Genomic DNA, 19,758 nt, shown 5'->3' with positions numbered 1-19,758 from the left:
GGTGGGAGCGCCTGCCATCTCACACAACCCTTGTCACCATAGAGCCTTGTACGTGGGGGGGGGGGGGCGCCTGTCATCTCACACAACCCTTGTCACCATAGAGCCTTGTACGTGGGGGTGGGAGGGCGCCTGGGGGTGGGGGCGCTTGTCATCTAGTACTACACTTGTCACCATAGAGCCTTGTACGTGGGGGTGGGGGCGCCTGCCATCTCACACAACTCTTATCAATATCACCATGGACACTTGTACGCGGTGTACACAGAAAACTGTTCCCTTCATAGGCAGTGCCTTATCACAAGGGGAAGTTATTCCCTCAGCACAAGTGGAAGCTATTCCGTCAGCACAAGGGGAAGTTATTCCCTCAGCACAAGGGGAAGTTATTCCCTCAGCACAAGGGGAGTTATTCCCTCAGCACAAGGGGAAGCTATTCCCTCAGTACAAGGGGAAGCTATTCCCTCAGCACAAGGGGAAGCTATTCCCTCAGCACAAGGGGAAGCTATTCCCTCAGCACAAGGGGAAGCTATTCCCTCAGCACAAGGGGAAGCTATTCCTTCAGTACAAGGGGAAGCTATTCCCTCAGCACAAGGGGGAGTATTGCCTTCAGCAGCTCGTGAAGATATCTATTTATAGATCAGCGTCTAAAAGCTCTCGACCAATCGTTACAGTTGTTGTCACGTGACTACTAGCTGGTTATCGCGCGAGTGCGCTAAATGCCAACAGTCTCGAGTTCTCAGAAACAACATCTTTAAATTTGTACCTGCTGAATCGTAGGAAATGTTTTTGTGGACGTCAGCTCCTTAGCTGATATCTTATATCTGCCCCTTAAGGACCACTACCCTGTCTTTGTCAACTTTGAACCACTCACTCATGTCAGTGGGTGGTTAGGGTCAGTGGAATGCCCAGTCACCTTTATTGGGTGGACATACTGACGTCACGTAGATACCTCAAGTCACCTGTGTGGACTCAGTAAAGGCATATATTCAAGTCATCAGATTTTGGATGACTAAATCAGAAAACCATCACCCAAGAACAAACAACACCCAAGTCGTATTTTGTTGTGTTGTTTTAAATTGTCTGATCACAATAGCACCATTAACCTAAATTTAAACTTTAAAGTCGTCACTCCCACCCCTTCCCTCCTTCCTCCTCCGCTAATGTCAAACAAATAGTCATTTTCCTCCCACACGCCGAATCTACTATTTCCACGCTTCAATAATTAAGCGCGTATGAAGACATCTCACACAAAAAAAAATGTCCCTAGATTTAATCTCGGTACAAAAGAAGCGTCTAAACACGTCATCAAGAGTGGTTGTTCTATTTTTAGCCACGTGACATCACCCCAACACATAAAATCAATTATGACGAGCCGGCACGTTTGATTTCGCCATCACCGTGTGGGACTAGCGATCCATTGATGTCTGGGGCTAGACAGAGTTGGGTGCCTGGAGAAATTTCACCTGAAGCAGAGAAAAACAGGTTTCCTTGCGTATTGATTGTGGGCCGCGGGTCTGGTGGAGCTTGGATTAAATGCTCAAAACACGAACGTCATTAAAGATTGATACACAAATTATAGCTTAGTCTTATTGACTCGATTCGTTGGTTCATTTCATGCGTCGGTGGAGCAGAAAACACGAAACTTTTGGAAGACGTGACCGAGAAAAGTCTTTAATTCTTGGGGCACACATTTTTCAGACTTTGGTTCACCAATCTTCAATTCTTATTGCAGATATTTTATGCTTCGATGCTAAAGTTTTCAATTTTTATCTATATATATAATTCTCTTCTGGGAGACGCTAGAAAACAAGCTGTAAACGCGCTCCCTACCATCCCCACCCCTACATGGTCTTAGTGAGCTGTGGTTCACGCTATGTTTACCTTCGTGAAGTCGGGTTTAGTGACGGCTATTAGGGGCAGATAATTTAGTTTGAAACGATTTTAAACGTTGGGGGGGGGGGGGGGTGGGAAGGGGGGTGGGGGTGGGAAGGGGGGGGGTTATGGTCCTTAACGAGCTACTTTTAGTGTTTTAAAGAAACATTTTCAGTGTCAGCGTTGGTACTGTCGAATTCACAAATTATGAATTACTGAAAAGTAGAAAAAACAACTAAATAGCGGCGTATGTTATGCCGCGGGCCGGCTCGTTGTAGATATTTTAGGCGTCGATGCTAAGTCTTCAATTTTTACTGTAGTTATGTTAGGCTTTGCTGCCAAACGCAATTTTAATTAAAATAACCAAGGATTGCTTTGCTTAATAACATAATTGATTTGGAATCCCCTATAATAATATTAGAACGTCCAGTCATGTTGGTTTTGATAGCGGAAGATTAATGATTTAGTGGAGGAAGATTGGGCACATCAACTATAATTTTCTTCTTTGTTTGTAGAATTCAGCTAAATTAATCGTCAAGTTAAAATGTCGCCATATAATTAATTTTTTTGGAAGCAATATGTGTGTGGGGGGGGGGGGGGAGGTCGAAAAATACATTTTGTTTTAGGAAGGTTTAAAAAGTTTTAATTAATCTTCCTAGTTTGAAGTGCTTTTCCTAAATAAAATAAAAACTTATGGAGTAACTTTTTCATGGTTCTGGGTGAGCATATCTTCAATGCTTTAAATGGCGAGATTTTCAGTCTTCGTTACATGTGGTCATGGAGATTTTAAAAAGTGAAACATTTTGGACATTGTTCGGCTTTTTGTGGGTAACTGGTGAGATTTCCAAAGCTATGAACTTAATGGATGGTGCTGTAGTTTATACGACTGAAAAAAAACAACATCGCACCTTACACTTATATGTCTTAAAGTAGAAGGGAAATTTCACATATATCTGCTCACATTAACACATGTCTTACAGTAAGGTAACTTTTATCTACTCCCATGAACACATGTCTTACAGTAAGGTAACTTTATCTGCTTACATGAACACATGTCTTACAGTAAGGTAACTTTATCTGCTTACATGAACACATGTCTTACAGTAAGGTAACTTTATCTGCTTACATGAACACATGTCTTTCAGTAAGGTAACTTTATCTGCTTACATGAACACATGTCTTACAGTAAGGTAACTTTATCTGCTTACATGAACACATGTCTTTCAGTAAGGTAACTTTATCTGCTTACATGAACACATGTCTTACAGTAAGGTAACTTTATCTGCTTACATGAACACATGTCTTACAGTAAGGTAACTTTATCTGCTTACATGAACACATGTCTTACAGTAAGGTAACTTTATCTGCTTACATGAACACATGTCTTACAGTAAGGTAACTTTATCTGCTCACATCAACACATGTCTTACAGTAAGGTAACTCGCTGAATGATTCAGTGGAAACGCCGTTTTATATACTCGCCCCAACATTGACAGTCGGTAGAACATTCGCTTGAATCTGTCTATCATCGATTTTAATCTTTAACGATAGGCCAACACATTAATTATTTGAAACGACATCTATATGCGTGGAGTTTTGGCTGTACGTAGAGATGTTTAAGTTTTGACTGTATGTAGGGATGTTGAAGTTTATAGTAAAGTTTGTTGTTAAGTGCCTATAGTAAAGCTTTATCCGCGAGTGCCAAAGGTAAAGTTTAGTTTTCACGTGATTAAAATTGTAGTAGGAGGTAAATATACCTGTTAGTGTGAAAAGCCACTAACTTTATACCCGCACATTTACCTTCACTACACTATCACAACACCATCACTATCCATCAATACACCAACACTACACCATCACCACCATCATCACACCATCACCATATCATCACCATATCATCACACCATCATCATACCATCACACCATCACCATATCATCACACCATCACCATTACCACACTATCACCACACCATCACCTCACCATCACTACACCATCACCACGCCATCACTACACCATCACCACGCCATCACTACACCATCACCACGCCATCACTACACCATCACCACGCCATCACTACACCATCACCACGCCATCACTACACCATCACCACGCCATCACTACACCATCACCACGCCATCACTACACCATCACCACACCACCACACCATCACCTCACCATCACTACACCATCACCACGCCATCACTACACCATAACCACACCACCACACTATCACCACACCATCACCACACCATCACTACACCATAACCACACCACCACACCATCACCTCACCATCACTACACCATCACCACGCCATCACTACACCATCACCACGCCATCACTACACCATCACCTTACCATCACTACACCATCACCTCACCATCACTACACCATCACCACGCCATCACTACACCATCACCACGCCATCACTACACCATCACCACGCCATCACTACACCATCACCACGCCATCACTACACCATCACCACACTATCACTACACCATAACCACACCATCACCTCACCATCACTACACCATCACCACGCCATCACTACACCATCACCACGCCATCACTACACCATCACCACGCCATCACTACACCATCACCACACTATCACTACACCATAACCACACCATCACCTCACCATCACTACACCATCACCACGCCATCACTACACCATCACCACACTATCACTACACCATAACCACACCACCACACCAGCACTACACCATAATCACACCATCACTACACCATCACCACACCATCATCTTGTTATCCTTGCATTGCTTCATTAGATTCGCAATTCAGCATTTACTTGATTACAATTATTTAACTATTGCATATTCAAAGACCGAAACGATCATGGTAATTTTGGTAACATGTTTTCTAGAGAAACATAGATCTCCTTTTCCAGTAGTGCCTATGTTAGTTGTGATAAGAGTTGACGTATTGGTACGTGAATCTTTGAACGTAACTGGAAAACTACCACTACCCTTGACATTTGTGTACTGAAAAAAAATCAAATAAAAGGGTCAATTTTAAGTGAACTGAGGCACATTAGTAATTTTTCTCATGAACACTCGACCAAAATATATTTTTAACTGAGTGGTGTGTTATAAAAGACAAACTTCGCTACAAAACAAGAGTTTGTGCAAGAGTTGCGCAAGAATTCTTCCCCCTTAATGATAACTATTACAGAGGTGATTTCCCAATGTCTGTTCACGGCCCGTGGCTCTAGTACCGTGTTGGTTCAATCTATGGTTACAGTTCTATTAGGGGTGGGGATCTATGGTTACAGTTCTATTAGGGGTGGGGAATTTATAGTTACAGTCGTTCTCAGTTCTCTTAGGGGAGGGGAATCTATAGTTACTTTTTTAGTTTTCTTAGGAATGAGGAATCTATAGTTACTGTATTTCTTAGTTCTCTTAGGAATGGGGAATCTTACAGTCTCTCTCTCGGCTCGTTTAGGAATGGCGAGTCTATAGTAACAGCCAGTGGCGTAGCGAGGTCGGGTGTCACCCGGTGCGGCACTTAATGGTGTCACCCTGCCCCCCCCCCCCAGAGGCGTAGCGACCCTTCCCGGGGACAAACTTTCAATTTTCGATTTGCACCCCCCCCCCCTTCAAACTTTCGATTTCCACCTCTTAAAAGACTATTTAACACTCGAAATAATCACTTTATTAAGTGGAATTATCATTTTTCTCTATATGTTTTGCTATTTTTTGCCTTGTGTCACCCCCCCCCCCTAAATGGTGTCACCCGGTGCGGTCCGCACCCCCCCCCCCCCGCTACGCCTCTGGTAACAGCTATTCTCTGTTCGTGGTCTTCTCCTTCTCGTCCTATTATGGGATAGGGAATCTCCAGTAGCATATTGCAGACCCCTTTTTTTCTATTTTAAGGCCCTTTTGGATCCAGGTGATCACAGTGCATGTGAAGTAGAGTTCGCCTGTTTCTTCGATCTCGGCATATGAAGGGGTAGTATGGTCAGCACTATGACCAGCCGCCTTTACTTTCCCTAACTTAAGTTAGGTACTCATCAGAGTTGGCTGGACTAAGGGACGTACTACGACTCTAGTTAGCCAAGTACCCAAACTCGAGACTTTCAGGTTAGCAGACGAACGCTTTACCATTCGACCACGCCGTCCCATATTTCTCTATTTTTCAGACTTGGAACTTGTAGATACACATTGGAGTTTTCTCTTAAGTTTTGGGATGGCAAGTCTATAGTTTACAGTTGTAGTCTTAACTTTCTGTTATACCTATTATTATCCCACCTCCCCCTTACTTTTATATAGTGATGGTAAAAACCAACGATCATACTGTCATCTATTTCTATGACGGGATGGTTAGTTGTATCTATAGCTAAAGCATGGTAGTCTACACTTTCTATTTTTAGGATCTCTACAATCTAAATTGCTGTATCTTTAAAATTTTGACAGGCATGTATTATCCTTCGATTTTAGTGTCGTCGTAAAATGATATGTTACTGAGTGTGTTTCGAATTGTTTTGGTTTGGTTCACTCGACTTTCTCTGTCATAAAACAAAGGGGGAATGACGTTATGACGTGTCCCTGGGTTTTCCTGTTCCCTGGGGCTCCGTTGTTTCACGTGTTTAAAACTTGGGTGCCCTAATTATGTCGTAATGGCGACGTTCGACAGGATAGTTAGGGTGGGTTTTAAGTATTGTATCTCCACTTTCAGTAGGGTGGGTTTTAAGTATTGTATTTCCACCTTCAGTAGGGTGGGTTTTAAGTATTGTATTTCCACCTTCAATAGGGTGGGTTTTAAGTATTGTATTTCCACCTTCAGTAGGGTGGGTTTTAAGTATTGTATTTCCACCTTCAGTAGGGTGGGTTTTAAGTATTGTATCTCCACCTTCAGTAGGGTGGGTTTTAAGTATTGTATTTCCACCTTCAGTAGGGTGGGTTTTAAGTATTGTATTTCCACCTTCAGTAGGGTGGGTTTTAAGTATTGTATCTCCACCTTCAGTAGGGTGGGTTTTAAGTATTGTATCTCCACCTTCAGTAGGGTGGGTTTCAAGTATTGTATATCCACCTTCACTAGGGTGGGTATAAGTATTGTACCTCCAGCTCCAATAAGGTGGGTTTTAAGTATTGTATATCCACCTTCAATGGCATACGGGACTATTAGGGCAAAACTTGATGTCGGTTATACAGTCAAGTACGTGTCAGAAATTCATCTGTAGCGTGTAAGAACTTTGCCTGTTTTGTAACAGTATTTACTTTGCCTGTAATGTGTCAGGTACTTTACCTGTAACATGTCACACCTCTGTATCCTGCTAATACTCTGCTTGCGTCATTTTGACCCAGACACCTAAATATGTAAGTACGTAAGCACGTGCCTGTGTGAGCAAGATAAATACGTAACGGACATTATAATTACATTAGTTACCAGTGAACACCAACCCTTGCACCTAAAACAGACAGGTCACGTGTGAGTTAACTTTGTTATTACATCTTGTTTACGTCAGCGACATAATGTTTTTTTTTTTAGTTTCGTTTCGTTTTTAGAATACACTTTGGTAAGTTTGGCCGAGTTTCGGTAAATAGAGTCAATGAACGTCTCGGCCGTCGGTAGCGATTTAGTCGTTAATTCCTATAGGGGGTGTAGGGGGGGGGTGTGGGGGGTGTTGGGGGGGGGGGGGAGAAGTCCGGCTCCTCAAGTTGTGGCATTAGTGGACCAGGTCAAGTGGGAATTCTGGGAAATTAACTCCTGATGCTGTAGGGGCGGGAACGGGGCGGTACATCTAGGTCACTCCGAGGACCCCCAGCAAACAGTTTTACCGTTGGTAATAATAGGATTGCCGCTGACTGTCCGGGGGAGGGGGAGTCGAGAGTAACGGGATGGGTCCCGGGGGAGCACTGTAGCGTCTCGGGTACGGGAATTTAGTTGTAGGAATAATTACGTGCCTGGGTCGGCTTATTTAGACACGAGCGGGACATTTTTGGGGGAAACTAGTCAGCCTCTTTTTGAAGGGCATCGTATATGTGTTTGTATGTGCGTAGACAAAAATTCTCACTCCAGTGTAAGGGGCTTAGGCTTAGTGAATGCCATCGGCTAAATGTATTTGTGGCCAATATAGGGTCTTTCAGACGGTCATACTGGGAACTATGATCGTGACCCCAGAAAGCGCTCTATTTACAAAATTTAAAACTTGTTGTTACCCGCCTTAAACAACCAATTTTCTTTTTAATTTGCGGTTCAGTTTTAACGGTCTATCAGAGGGTCAGACTAGAAACTGGGGTCGTTACTCCCAGTTCCCGCGGATTTAACTCACATAAGTCATCAACCGCAATCATCACGTTTCTAAACTGTAGGTCCTTGTAGGAACCTTACAGATCAGAATTATCCCTAACTTATAGACATCATGATAAACCTATTCATGCCCCACTTTCTCACAGAGTTGTCATTTTTCTAAAGTGTTTCAGTTTCGTAATTCTTTTTATTAAAATAATACTCATCTTCTATAGTTAAATTAATCTTAGCTTATTAGTACTTAACGATTCTTTAAATATTTTATGTTAGCCAGCATCCGCGATTAATGAAATAGCCACTTAGTTTTACTTTACATTGTAGAAAATAAAAGAAACCGCGTTATTATATCCCTGTCAAGATGAGTTGGCTTCCCTTTTAGCGAAGTGAGGACACGAAAGTTTAGGGCACGAGCTAAAGAAATGGTACACGGTGTTTATCATTTTGTCATGTTTTATGGTGAAGAAAGGTTGAATATCGAAAAGTTTTTTTAGGCGCAGAAGGTGATAAATAACTTAAAGAACAAATATAAAAAGGTTATTAATTTGTAAACCAAGATAATTATAATTGGAAAACACTTCACAAATGCTACATAGACCAGTGAATGGTAATCAATAGTAGAGTTGATTAAATGATATATTTTATACAATATTAGATACGAGCCGGCCCGCGGCATAACATACGCCGCTATTTAGTTGTTGTTTTTTCTACTTTTCAGTAATTCATAATTTGTGAATTCGACAGTACCAACGCTGACACTGAAAATATTTCTTTAAAACACTATAACTAGCTCGTTAAGGACCATAACCCCCCCCCCCCCCTTCCTCCCCCCCCCCCCCCCCCCAACGTTTAAAATCGTTTCAAACTAAATTATCTGCCCCTAATAGCCGTCACTAAACCCGACTCCAGGAAGGTAAACATAGCGTGAACCACAGCTCACTAAGACCATGTAGGGGTGGGGATGGTAGGGAGCGCGTTTACAGCTTGTTTTCTAGCGTCTCCCAGAAGAGAATTATATATATAGATAACAAAAGTTAGGGCCACGGTTTATTAGGGTCACTTTGATAACCAGCTGTGGACGGCAAATGGAACAGACTATCGACGGATGCTTTTAAGTAAATCAACGTCTTTTAAATTGCAGTCTTTTTAATCTGCTGATCAGTTAGTTCATATATTTTACAAACTTAGCTGTTAGCATGAGAAGAACTCAAAGTAATTGTGAATGTTTTTTTCGCCACTTTATCAGGTCCAATCGGTTGCATTATTACTACCTAAGTAACCTTTTATATAGGCCTACTTAGAGCATTGATTATTTTTATTATTTTTTATCAATCATTAGTTTTTAGACTCTGACACTTGTATAGTTTGAAGACTGGTCTATCAGAGTGTCAGACTAGAAACTGGGGTCGTTACTCCCAGTTCCTGCGGATTTAACTCACATAAGTCATCAACCGCAATCATCACGTTTCTAAACTGTAGGTCCTTGTAGGAACCTTACAGATCAAAATTATCCCTAACTGATAGACATCAAATCTAAGTAATTCATGCTCCACTTTCTCACAGTGTTGTCACTGTTTCAAAGTGTTTCGCTTTCATAATTCTTTTATATTAAAATAAAAACCATCTTGTATAGTTAAATTAATCTTAGCTTATTGGTTTTTAACGTTTCTTCAAATACTTTATATAAGCCAGTATTCGTGATTAATGCAATAGCCAATTAGTTTTACTTTGCATTGTAGAAAATAAAACAATCCGCGTTATTGTCTCCCTGTCAAGATGAGTTCACTTCCCTTTTAGCGAAGTGAGGACACGAAAGTTTGGGGCACGAGCTAAAGTCTAAAGAAATGATGCACGGTGTTTATCATTTTGTCATGTTTTATGGTGAAGAAATATTGAATATCGAAAAGTTTTAAGACGCGGAAGGTGATATATAAATTTAACAGCAAAATATAAAAAGATTATTGATCTGTGAACCCAACAATTATAATAGGAAAACACTATACAAATGCTACATGGACCAGTGAATGGTAATCAATAGTAGAGTTGATTAACTGGTATACTTTAAACAATATTAGATTTAACAAAAGTTAGGGCCACGGTTTATGAGGGGCCACTTTGATAACCAGCTGTGGACGGCAAATAGAACTATCGGCGGGTGCTTTTAAGTAAATCAACGTCTTTTAAATTTCAGTTTTTTTTAATCTGCTGATCAGTTAGTTCACATGTGTTACAAACTCAGCTGTTAGCATAAGAAGAACTCAAATTAATTGTAAATGGCTTTTTCGCCACTTTATCAGGTCCAATCGGCTGCATTTTTACTATATAAGTAACCGTTTATATATGCTTACTTAAAGGGTATTGATTATTTTTAGTTAATTAGTTTTTAGATTCTGACACTTGTATATTTTGAAGACAGGTCTATCAGAGGGTCAGACTAGAAACTGGGGTCGTTACTCCCAGTTCCTGCGGATTTAACTCACATAAGTCATCAACCGCAATCATCACGTTTCTAAACTGTAGGTCCTTGTAGGAACCTTACAGATCAGAATTATCCCTAACTGATAGACACTGAAAAAGAAAAAAAAATGTGCCACTATTTTTGAGAGTTGTAAATATTTTAAAGTGTTCATGATTATCAATTTTTAACATAAAATATATTTCTCTGTTTTTCTTGTATTAATTAAAAATTAGTTTATTACTGAATTAGCAGCTGCCAAATATTATCTTAGTAAGTCTGTAAGTTATTCTCATAGTTACATTACATATTTGCATTTGGTAAAATTCTTAAACAAACAATAGAGTTATCTCCCTGTCGTAAAGAGTTAGCCTCCCCTTGTGAAAGAAGCGACAAGGCCTACGCGATGCATTTTGTCGGTATCGTAGCCGGGTATTCACCATTCCGCATAACATTGCGCCAAAAATAAATGTCCTTTAAAAAATTGACCTTGTTACTGCAAGTTATGCTAATCCTACATAAAAATAAATACACTGTAAACATCTCTTCACTATCATGTCATATTATTCAGCCTAGTTTAAATACAGAATATATGCATTCAAAGAACTACATGTGGCCCACGGACAAAGATTTACAACTATTACATTCCATCATTTCATCAGATAATGATCCTCAACTCATTCTATATAGTATCACTTTAACCCGACCACATATTCACTGAGCCATTTACCATAGAAGTTTAACCCATTCATAAATATCGCAACAAAATCAAATTTTGACAACGTGAACTTAAGAAGTACCGCGGTAAACAAACAGATCTACTACATACATTACTCTAGATCAGATAAAGAAAAAAATCTTTTCATACACTAGAATCGGAAATCCCCACACCGATAGGATCAGCTGACCACACAACCCCTATCATGTTATTCATGAGGAAGTAGACATGCCCTAAGTTCCCGACGCAAAAACACGGTTATTTATGAGTGCATGTATGTTTGAGGGTACGTGTTTACAACGGTTTTTATACACATAAAACGCTTCCACGGCAACACTCGGCGCGAGGATGAGTAAACATTTGTTTATGTATTTGTCGTAGAACAATATTGCTCGTGTAATTTTCATGCATGGAGAAATTTGATGGACATATGTTTGGCAAACAGCTCTCGAACATTTATTACAAATTGGAGGTAGTAACACAAACACATACACACCACACATATTACAAATCGGAGGTTGAAACACGCACACATGCACACCACACATATTACAAATTGGAGGTAGTAACACACACACACACACCACACTTATTACGAATTGGAGGTTGTGACACACACACACACACCACACATATTACAAATTAGAGGTAGTAACACACACACACCACACATATTACAAATTGGAGGTAGTAACACACACACACACACACACACACCACACATATTACAATTAGAGGTTGAAACACGCAGACGTACACACCGCGCATATTACAAATTGGAGGTTGTGACACACACACCACACATGTTACAAACTGGAGGTAGTAACACACACTCACATTAGAAACTGGAGGTTGTAACCCACACACACCACACATATGTGGGATATAGGTGGAGGAGATTGGCGGAGGAGCTTCACTTTGTTCACTAAGTTACTGTTAATGCTCAGCTCTTTGGGTCACCTACTCGTTTCATTCGTAACGCAACAGTTAAACCATAAATTTAACGGAACTTGAATCTCACCGAAAATAATTTAAACTAAATGTTAATTTTATATATATATATATATATATATATATATATATATATATATATATATATATATATATATATATATATATCTGTGTGTGTGTATTTATATTATAGAATGAGTTCTAAGAATATTGCGAAAAAAAATGCTTCATGTGGCAACAAAAATGATAGCAACTTTTCAAGAAATCGATACAGCCTTGTTTCGATTGAACCACCCGAGCTAACATCTTCACTTATTACAAGTTGAAAAAGGAATTCAATGCTCTTCCGGTGTTTTTTTTTTCTTTTAATATTAAGGGAGAAAAATAAATCGTTATTTTTTTTATTTAATGTTGGACACAGATTTTTAAAATTAATTGTTGGAGACATTGTTTGCGCCCGTAGATGCTGAGGGCAATTAACTGTAACAAACAAATGTGTATTAGTAGGTCATTAGGCGAACTGTGTGTACGTTAGTAAGTCATTAGGTTAGCATTGTGTACCCTGCATTAGTAGGTCATTGGGTGAAAAGTGTGTACATTATTAGGTCATTAGGCAGTGTGTAAATTAATAGATCATTTGGCCAACAGTGTGTATATTTGTAAGTCGATAACAATGTGTATATTTGTAAGTCGATCCTTCAGTATGATGATTAAAGTATTTTTTTAATTGGAGGCAAATCGGTTTCATGTTTATCGTGGATATAGAAACCGACAAGATCTACAGATCTTGCTAAACGCAATAAATTACCTCAATAATTAATACATTGTATGAATGTCGTAAACTTTTTTTTTACAAGTTTTAACTTGTCGTAAAATGAAACAATTTGGTTGATTCCGTAAAAATGACCCAACTTTTAAACAATTTATCTGGAAATATTGTTTGTTTGCTTTATATAACGTGTCATTTCATATGAAGTTACTTGAGGCATACGACGAGGGTCAATAGGCAATACAAGAGCGTGTTAAGTTACCAAACTGTTAGCACTTGAAGCAACGTTTTCACCACATGCACATAGCGAGATTGTAAATGAAGTCTTTTTTTTTAAATTTTGCCTTCTCGTATTGCTGCTAAGACAATAACACTTTATCATCTAAAACTAGGCACGGTTTTCTATATTTGGTATTCAAGTCCTTTCCTTTATAAAATTAAACAACAAGTTTTTTCAGAAATATAATCTTCGAAAAATGGGAATAGCTCCACCAAATTACCGCCCTCGCTCCTTACAGTGTTGTAAAAACCAGAGTACGTTTACCGCATGAGCTGCTTCGCTCCCCTGTCAACCGGAAGTCACCAGCAGGAAGCGGGGCGCCACCTATTCAGTCATTAATGGAGTCTTTCTATTTATAGCAGGCAGCCTGTGTCTGTACGACAAAAACGTTGGACTTTTAACGACAGACCTAACACGTGTCGACGTGTGCACGTGCCAGAAATAATCTTAAGTCAGTGCGCCGGGGAGTTATTTATAGAACATTGATTTCGCACGAACAAATACATTTTAAAATAAAATTTTAAAAAAAAATGTAATAGAAGGCCCTTAAATGCAGCTATTTTTTTTAAATTATTTTAAACTACTAATTAAAATTTTTGATATGCATCGTAACATTAGGTAGCAATATCAGTAATTTATTTTGTAATTTGCAATAACTAAAATTTAGCAATATAGACAAACTCAATGTAAAATATAATCAACATAAACTGCTTTTAAAAATGTTTCTGTTTTTATTAGAGATAATCCATAAATAACGTCACGCTTTTTGGACGATTTTTAATCCCCCCCCTCCCCTCCGTAACAAAAAGCCAGACCTCCAACCCCCTAAAAAAATGACGTCACACTTCAGCCTATAACCCCCCCCCCCCCCCCTTTCCTTCTAAATTGCAGGTGAATTTTCTTTAAAACATCGATTTTTTTTTCAAAAATGTTGATTTAGCCTGGCCAACATAGATATTTTAATAAATTTCTATTACTTTTGATTAAAAGTAAAGTTTTCTACAACGTGACATAACGGCTATAATTCAGTTTCTAACATTATTTTTTTTAATGCAACACTATCACGTAACGCTGACACCCCCCCCCCTCACCGAAATAAAAGATATGTTAATAGATGTTATTTATAAGTCGATAATGTAGATAAGGCCGTAATGTCGTAAAGGTTTTAAGCAAACATTTTTTGTTCAATCATTTAAGAGGGATCCGTATTAAAAAAGAAATTATATGTACGGGTACTAGATTCTAATTGTTTAATTAATTAGCGACTGAACGTTATATTATATTTACAATGTAGCCAAATTTCTTAGGGGGGGGGGGGGGGAACGCTTTTCCTGACAAAATGTTTAAGTAAGAATCAAGTTTTCAAACGGTCTATCAGAGGGTCAGACTAGAAACTGGGGTCGTTACTCCCAGTTCCCGCGGATTTAACTCACACAAGTCATCAACCGCAATCATCACGTTTCTAAACTGTAGGTCCTTAAAGGAACCTTACAGATCAGAATTATCCCTAACTGATGGACACAATTCTACAGGTGGACGGGTACCGGGTGCTATTTGACTTGTCAGTTTTTTTAAAGTTTTTCCAATTCTTTTTGGTCTATACAAAAAAAATTCAGCCGTCATATATTGAATACTTTGTTTGCTTATAATATTTTGAATAAAAATTTAATTCCTAAAGTAAAACCATTTTCTTTAAAGAGATCATTAGCAGGACTAGTTTTTAAAAAAATTAAATTATAGTAATAATAAAGAAACTTATCTCCCTTTAATTAGAAGTTATCTTCCCCTGTTTATTTATTTCTGTATATCATCTGATCTAATACTTTTTAATACTTTTTCTAATTTTCTGGTCATGCTGGCTAATCATACTGAAGTTTTTTTTAAATTCATTTTATTTCGTCATCGATCTAATTAGTTTGCACTTCCTATTTTTTCTCTTTTGTCACATTTATCTTACATCAACGCTTAAAACGCGCACTAACTCGAGTTCATCTAGAGCGAGCACTAAAAGTAGGCTATATCCGTATTATTCTATAGCAATTAACAATAAAAACCTTACTTGACATTCTATAACATTCCCTTAAAAATGTTATGTCACATATTTATATTAATCTATTATTAGATTTTTTAATTTTTAGAACCTTTTGTTGTTTTGGTTTTTTGCCGAGATCACAGAAACAGGTGAACTATACTTCGCCTGCTCCGTGAGCTGAACGGTTCGAGCATTATATTATTTGATTATCTTTGTTGTTTAATAAGCCCCCGTAATTTCTAGTCGCTTGGACCTATTGTTTACCTCCTGAGGGTAGCTTCCACCCCTGTGTCGTACATTGGACGTTCCACGTTGTTGTACATGGACACTCACGCCGCCTGCCTTTGATTTAGTGCTTTGATCTCACCGCGTGAGCATAGCAGGAGGCTATCACAAACAGTAGTAAAACGTGATTTGCGATATTAGAAAACTAACAAGGACGTGGAGTGCAAGGGTTGCATGTATAAAAACTGGAGAACCGCTGGATTATGATAAATCCGTTTATTGACCTAAGGCGCACCAAGCATCTGGTCCGATGATGCAATATTTATCATTTGAAGGTCAAGGTACTTTCTTGCCATCTGCTGTCTGTACGTATTTGCCCCATACCATCTCTCCCTAATCTCCAACCACCCCCCCCATCACCAATGTTATATCGTGTTATATCCCTAATCCCCCAACCCCCCTCCCCCCATTACCGATGTTTTATCACGACGTACTTGCCCCATACCATCTCTCCCTAATCCCCCCCCCCCCAATCAACCGATGTTTTATCGCTTTGGATTGGGAGAGAGGAGAAAAGAAGTGTTTTTTATAATGTTAGGCTGGGGGTGCTCATTGGTACAGTTAGATTGTGTTATAAATGGTTATGTGCTGGGTTTATGCTATATGCTGCTCAGTGGTGCAGTTAGATTGTGTTATAAATGGTTATGTGCTGGGTTTATGCTATATGCTGCTCAGTGGTGCAGTTAGATTGTGTTATAAATGGTTATGTGCTGGGTTTATGCTATATGCTGCTCAGTGGTGCAGTTAGATTGTGTTATAAATGGTTATGTGCTGGGTTTATGCTATATACAACCAGACATCTCCAGAGTAATTTTTTCCTAACACTTGGGCGCAGAGACATAATTAACATAACACTCAGAGTCGTACTTAACATAAAACTCACAGCCATACTTAACATAACACTCACAGCCATACATAACATAACACCCACAGCCTTACATAACATAACATTCACAGCCATACATAACATAACACTCACAGCCATACATAACATAACACTCACAGCCTTACATAACATAACACTCACCGCCATACATAACATAACACTCACAGCCATACATAACATAACACTCACAGCCATACATAACACTCACAGCCTTACATAACATAACATTCACAGCCATACATAACATAACACTCACAGCCATACATAACATAACACTCACAGCCTTACATAACATAACACTCACAGCCATACATAACATAACACTCACAGCCATACATAACAAAACACTCACAGCCTTACATAACATAACATTCACAGCCATACATAACATAACACTCACAGCCATACATAACATAATATTCACAGCCTTACATAACATAACACTCACAGCCATACATAACATAACACTCACAGCCATACATAACATAACACTCACAGCCATACATAACATAACACTCACAGCCATACATAACATAACACTCACAGCCATACTTAACATAATACTCACAGCCATACATAACATAACGCTCACAGCCATACATAACATAACACTCACAGCCATACATAACATAACACTCACAGCCATACTTAACATAACACTCACAGCCATACTTAACTTAACACTCACACTCACAGCCATAATTAACTTAACACTCACAGCCATACTTAACATAACACTCACAGCCATACTTAACTTAACACTCACAGCCATACTTAACTTAACACTCACAGCCATACTTAACTTAACACTCACAGCCATACTTAACTTAACACTCACAGCCATACTTAACATAACACTCACAGCCATAATTAACTTAACACTCACAGCCATACTTAATTAACATAACACTCACAGCCATACTTAACTTAACACTCACAGCCATACTTAACTTACGACCCCAAACCGTAACTTAACCACTCCAACACCATAACTTTACCATAACTTTACCACAACTTAACCACCCAAACACCATAACTTTACCATAACTTTACCACAATTTAACCACCCAAACACTATAACTTTACCATAACTTTACCACAACTTAACCACCCCAACACCATAACTTTACCACAACTTAACCACCCAAACACCATAACTTTACCACAACTTAACCATAACTTAACCACCCAAACACCATAACTTTACCATAACTTTACCACAACTTAACCACCCCAACACCATAACTTTACCACAACTTAACCATAACTTTACCATAACTTAACCACCCAAACACCATAACTTTACCATAACTTTACCACAACTTAACCACCCAAACACCATAACTTTACCATAATTTTACCACAACTTAACCACCCCAAAACCATAACTTTACCACAACTTAACCACCCCAACACCATAACTTTATCACAACTTAACCATAACTTTACCATAACTTTACCACAACTTAACCACCCCAACCCCCCAACTCTACCACCCCAACACCATAACTTTACCACAACTTAACCATAACTTTACCATAACTTAACCACCCCAACACCATAACTTTACCATAACTTTACCACAACTTAACCACCCCAACACCATAACTTTACCATAACTTTACCACAACTTAACCACCCCAACACCATAACTTTACCATAACTTTACCACAACTTAACCACCCCAACACCCCAACTCTACCACCAGCTGTAACTATTTACCTCCACCCCTAGCACGTCCACAACATGGAGGCGAGCTCTAACCTCAGCATCGACTCGACCATCCGGAGACTCAAGAATGCTTTAGCGGTGGAGCTGCCCTGGCCGATACAGGATATACACGTTGAGAAAATCAATGTAAGTCCTCATCTTTCATCATTAGCCATCATCCCGTCATTATTTGGTCATCATCTCATAATTAGCTAGCCATCATTAGCTAGCCATCATCTCATCATTGGCTAGCCAATATTTCATCATTGGCTAGTCATTATTTCATCATTGGCTAGCCATTATTTCATCATTGGCTAACCAACATCACTTTATCATTATAAATTATGATAGCCATCCTTTAGTGTTTAAATTAGGCCTACTTATAGACATAGGCCTATCTATAGACATTGGCCTATCTATAGACATAAACCTACCTATAGACACAGACCTACCTGTAGACATAGACCTACCTATAGACACAGACCTACCTATAGACATAGACCTACCTATAGACATAAACCTATCTGTAGACATAGACCTATCTATAGACATTGGCCTATCTATAGACATAAACCTATCTATAGACATAGACCCACCTATAGACATAGACCCACCTATAGACATAGACCCACCTATAGACATAGACCCACCTATAGACATAGACCCATCTATAGACATAGACCTATCTATAGACATAGACCTATCTATAGACATATGCCTACCTATAGACATCATCATCATTTCCCGTTCGTGCCCAAGACACACGGGGCAGATAAAGTAGAGTTCACCTGCTTCAGAGACTTCGGCATATGAAGGTATAGTGTGGTCAGCACTATGGGATAGTGTGGTCAGCACTATGGGATAGTGTGGTCAGCACCATGCCCAGCCGCCTTTGTTTCCCTAACGTAAGCTGGATGGACATAGACATTACACTGATTGCCTGCAGACGTATGGCTACCTATAGACGTTGACCTACCTATAGACAAAGACCTACCTACGCATAATAAACTTGCAAGATTTAGTTTTTCATCAATAAAAAAGAAAGTACTTCAATATTTCATGAACTGGAAAAGCTTCAGAATATATATTTAGTGTATGAATAAATGGACCAAATAAACTGGGACAAATTCTCTGGGGTTTATTGTTAAACTCGACACCGTCTTCTCGAAAAAACTGAAATAGCTAGAAGCAAACTGGAATTTTAAAATATTGATCGGTGTTAAGTAAATGAGGTGAATAGTGGGCGTTGATGGTTTCCACTACGATGGGAATGGGGCTGTGGGGGTGGGGGAGGCTTGTTAGCGGGATTGGGGCTGTTGGGTGGGGGAGGCTTGTTAGCGGGATTGGGGCTGTGGGGTGGGGGAGGCTTGTTAGCGGGATTGGGGCTGTTGGGGTGGGGGAGGATTGTTAGCTGGAATGGGGCTGTTGGGGTGGGGAGGCTTGTTAGCGGGATTGGGGCTGTGGGGTGGGGGAGGCTTGTTAGCGGGATTGGGGCTGTGGGGTGGGGGAGGCTTGTTAGCGGGAATGGGGCTGT

At 39.4% G+C, this 19,758-nt stretch overlaps 1 protein-coding gene and 4 non-coding genes across 5 annotated transcripts in view; 1 reads left to right on the top strand and 4 right to left on the bottom strand.

Moving 5' to 3' along the window:
* Positions 1 to 19,758, top strand: part of LOC131956797 (receptor-type tyrosine-protein phosphatase R) — a gene marked incomplete at its 3' end in the record, with an annotated part of 56,597 nt that overhangs the window by 17,941 nt on the left and 18,898 nt on the right. The window contains 1 exon segment of the mRNA XM_059321399.1: positions 18,249 to 18,371. Coding sequence (XP_059177382.1) covers positions 18,249 to 18,371 — 123 coding nt within the window.
* Positions 8,112 to 8,248, bottom strand: LOC131956802 (U8 small nucleolar RNA). The gene has a single exon (XR_009389000.1). It is a non-coding gene; the product is annotated as a U8 small nucleolar RNA (small nucleolar RNA).
* On the bottom strand, positions 9,526 to 9,662 carry LOC131956801 (U8 small nucleolar RNA). Its single transcript, XR_009388999.1, has one exon. It is a non-coding gene; the product is annotated as a U8 small nucleolar RNA (small nucleolar RNA).
* LOC131956800 (U8 small nucleolar RNA) lies at positions 10,567 to 10,703 on the bottom strand. The gene has a single exon (XR_009388998.1). It is a non-coding gene; the product is annotated as a U8 small nucleolar RNA (small nucleolar RNA).
* LOC131956799 (U8 small nucleolar RNA) lies at positions 14,693 to 14,829 on the bottom strand. The gene has a single exon (XR_009388997.1). It is a non-coding gene; the product is annotated as a U8 small nucleolar RNA (small nucleolar RNA).

The sequence above is a fragment of the Physella acuta genome, unplaced genomic scaffold (genome assembly GCF_028476545.2).
Source record: "Physella acuta isolate Inbredline_101_S28 unplaced genomic scaffold, ASM2847654v3 ptg001176l, whole genome shotgun sequence".
Lineage (NCBI taxonomy): Eukaryota > Metazoa > Mollusca > Gastropoda > Physidae > Physella > Physella acuta.
The sequence above is the reverse complement of the archived record's forward strand: the minus strand, read 5'-3'. Positions and strand labels throughout refer to the sequence as shown.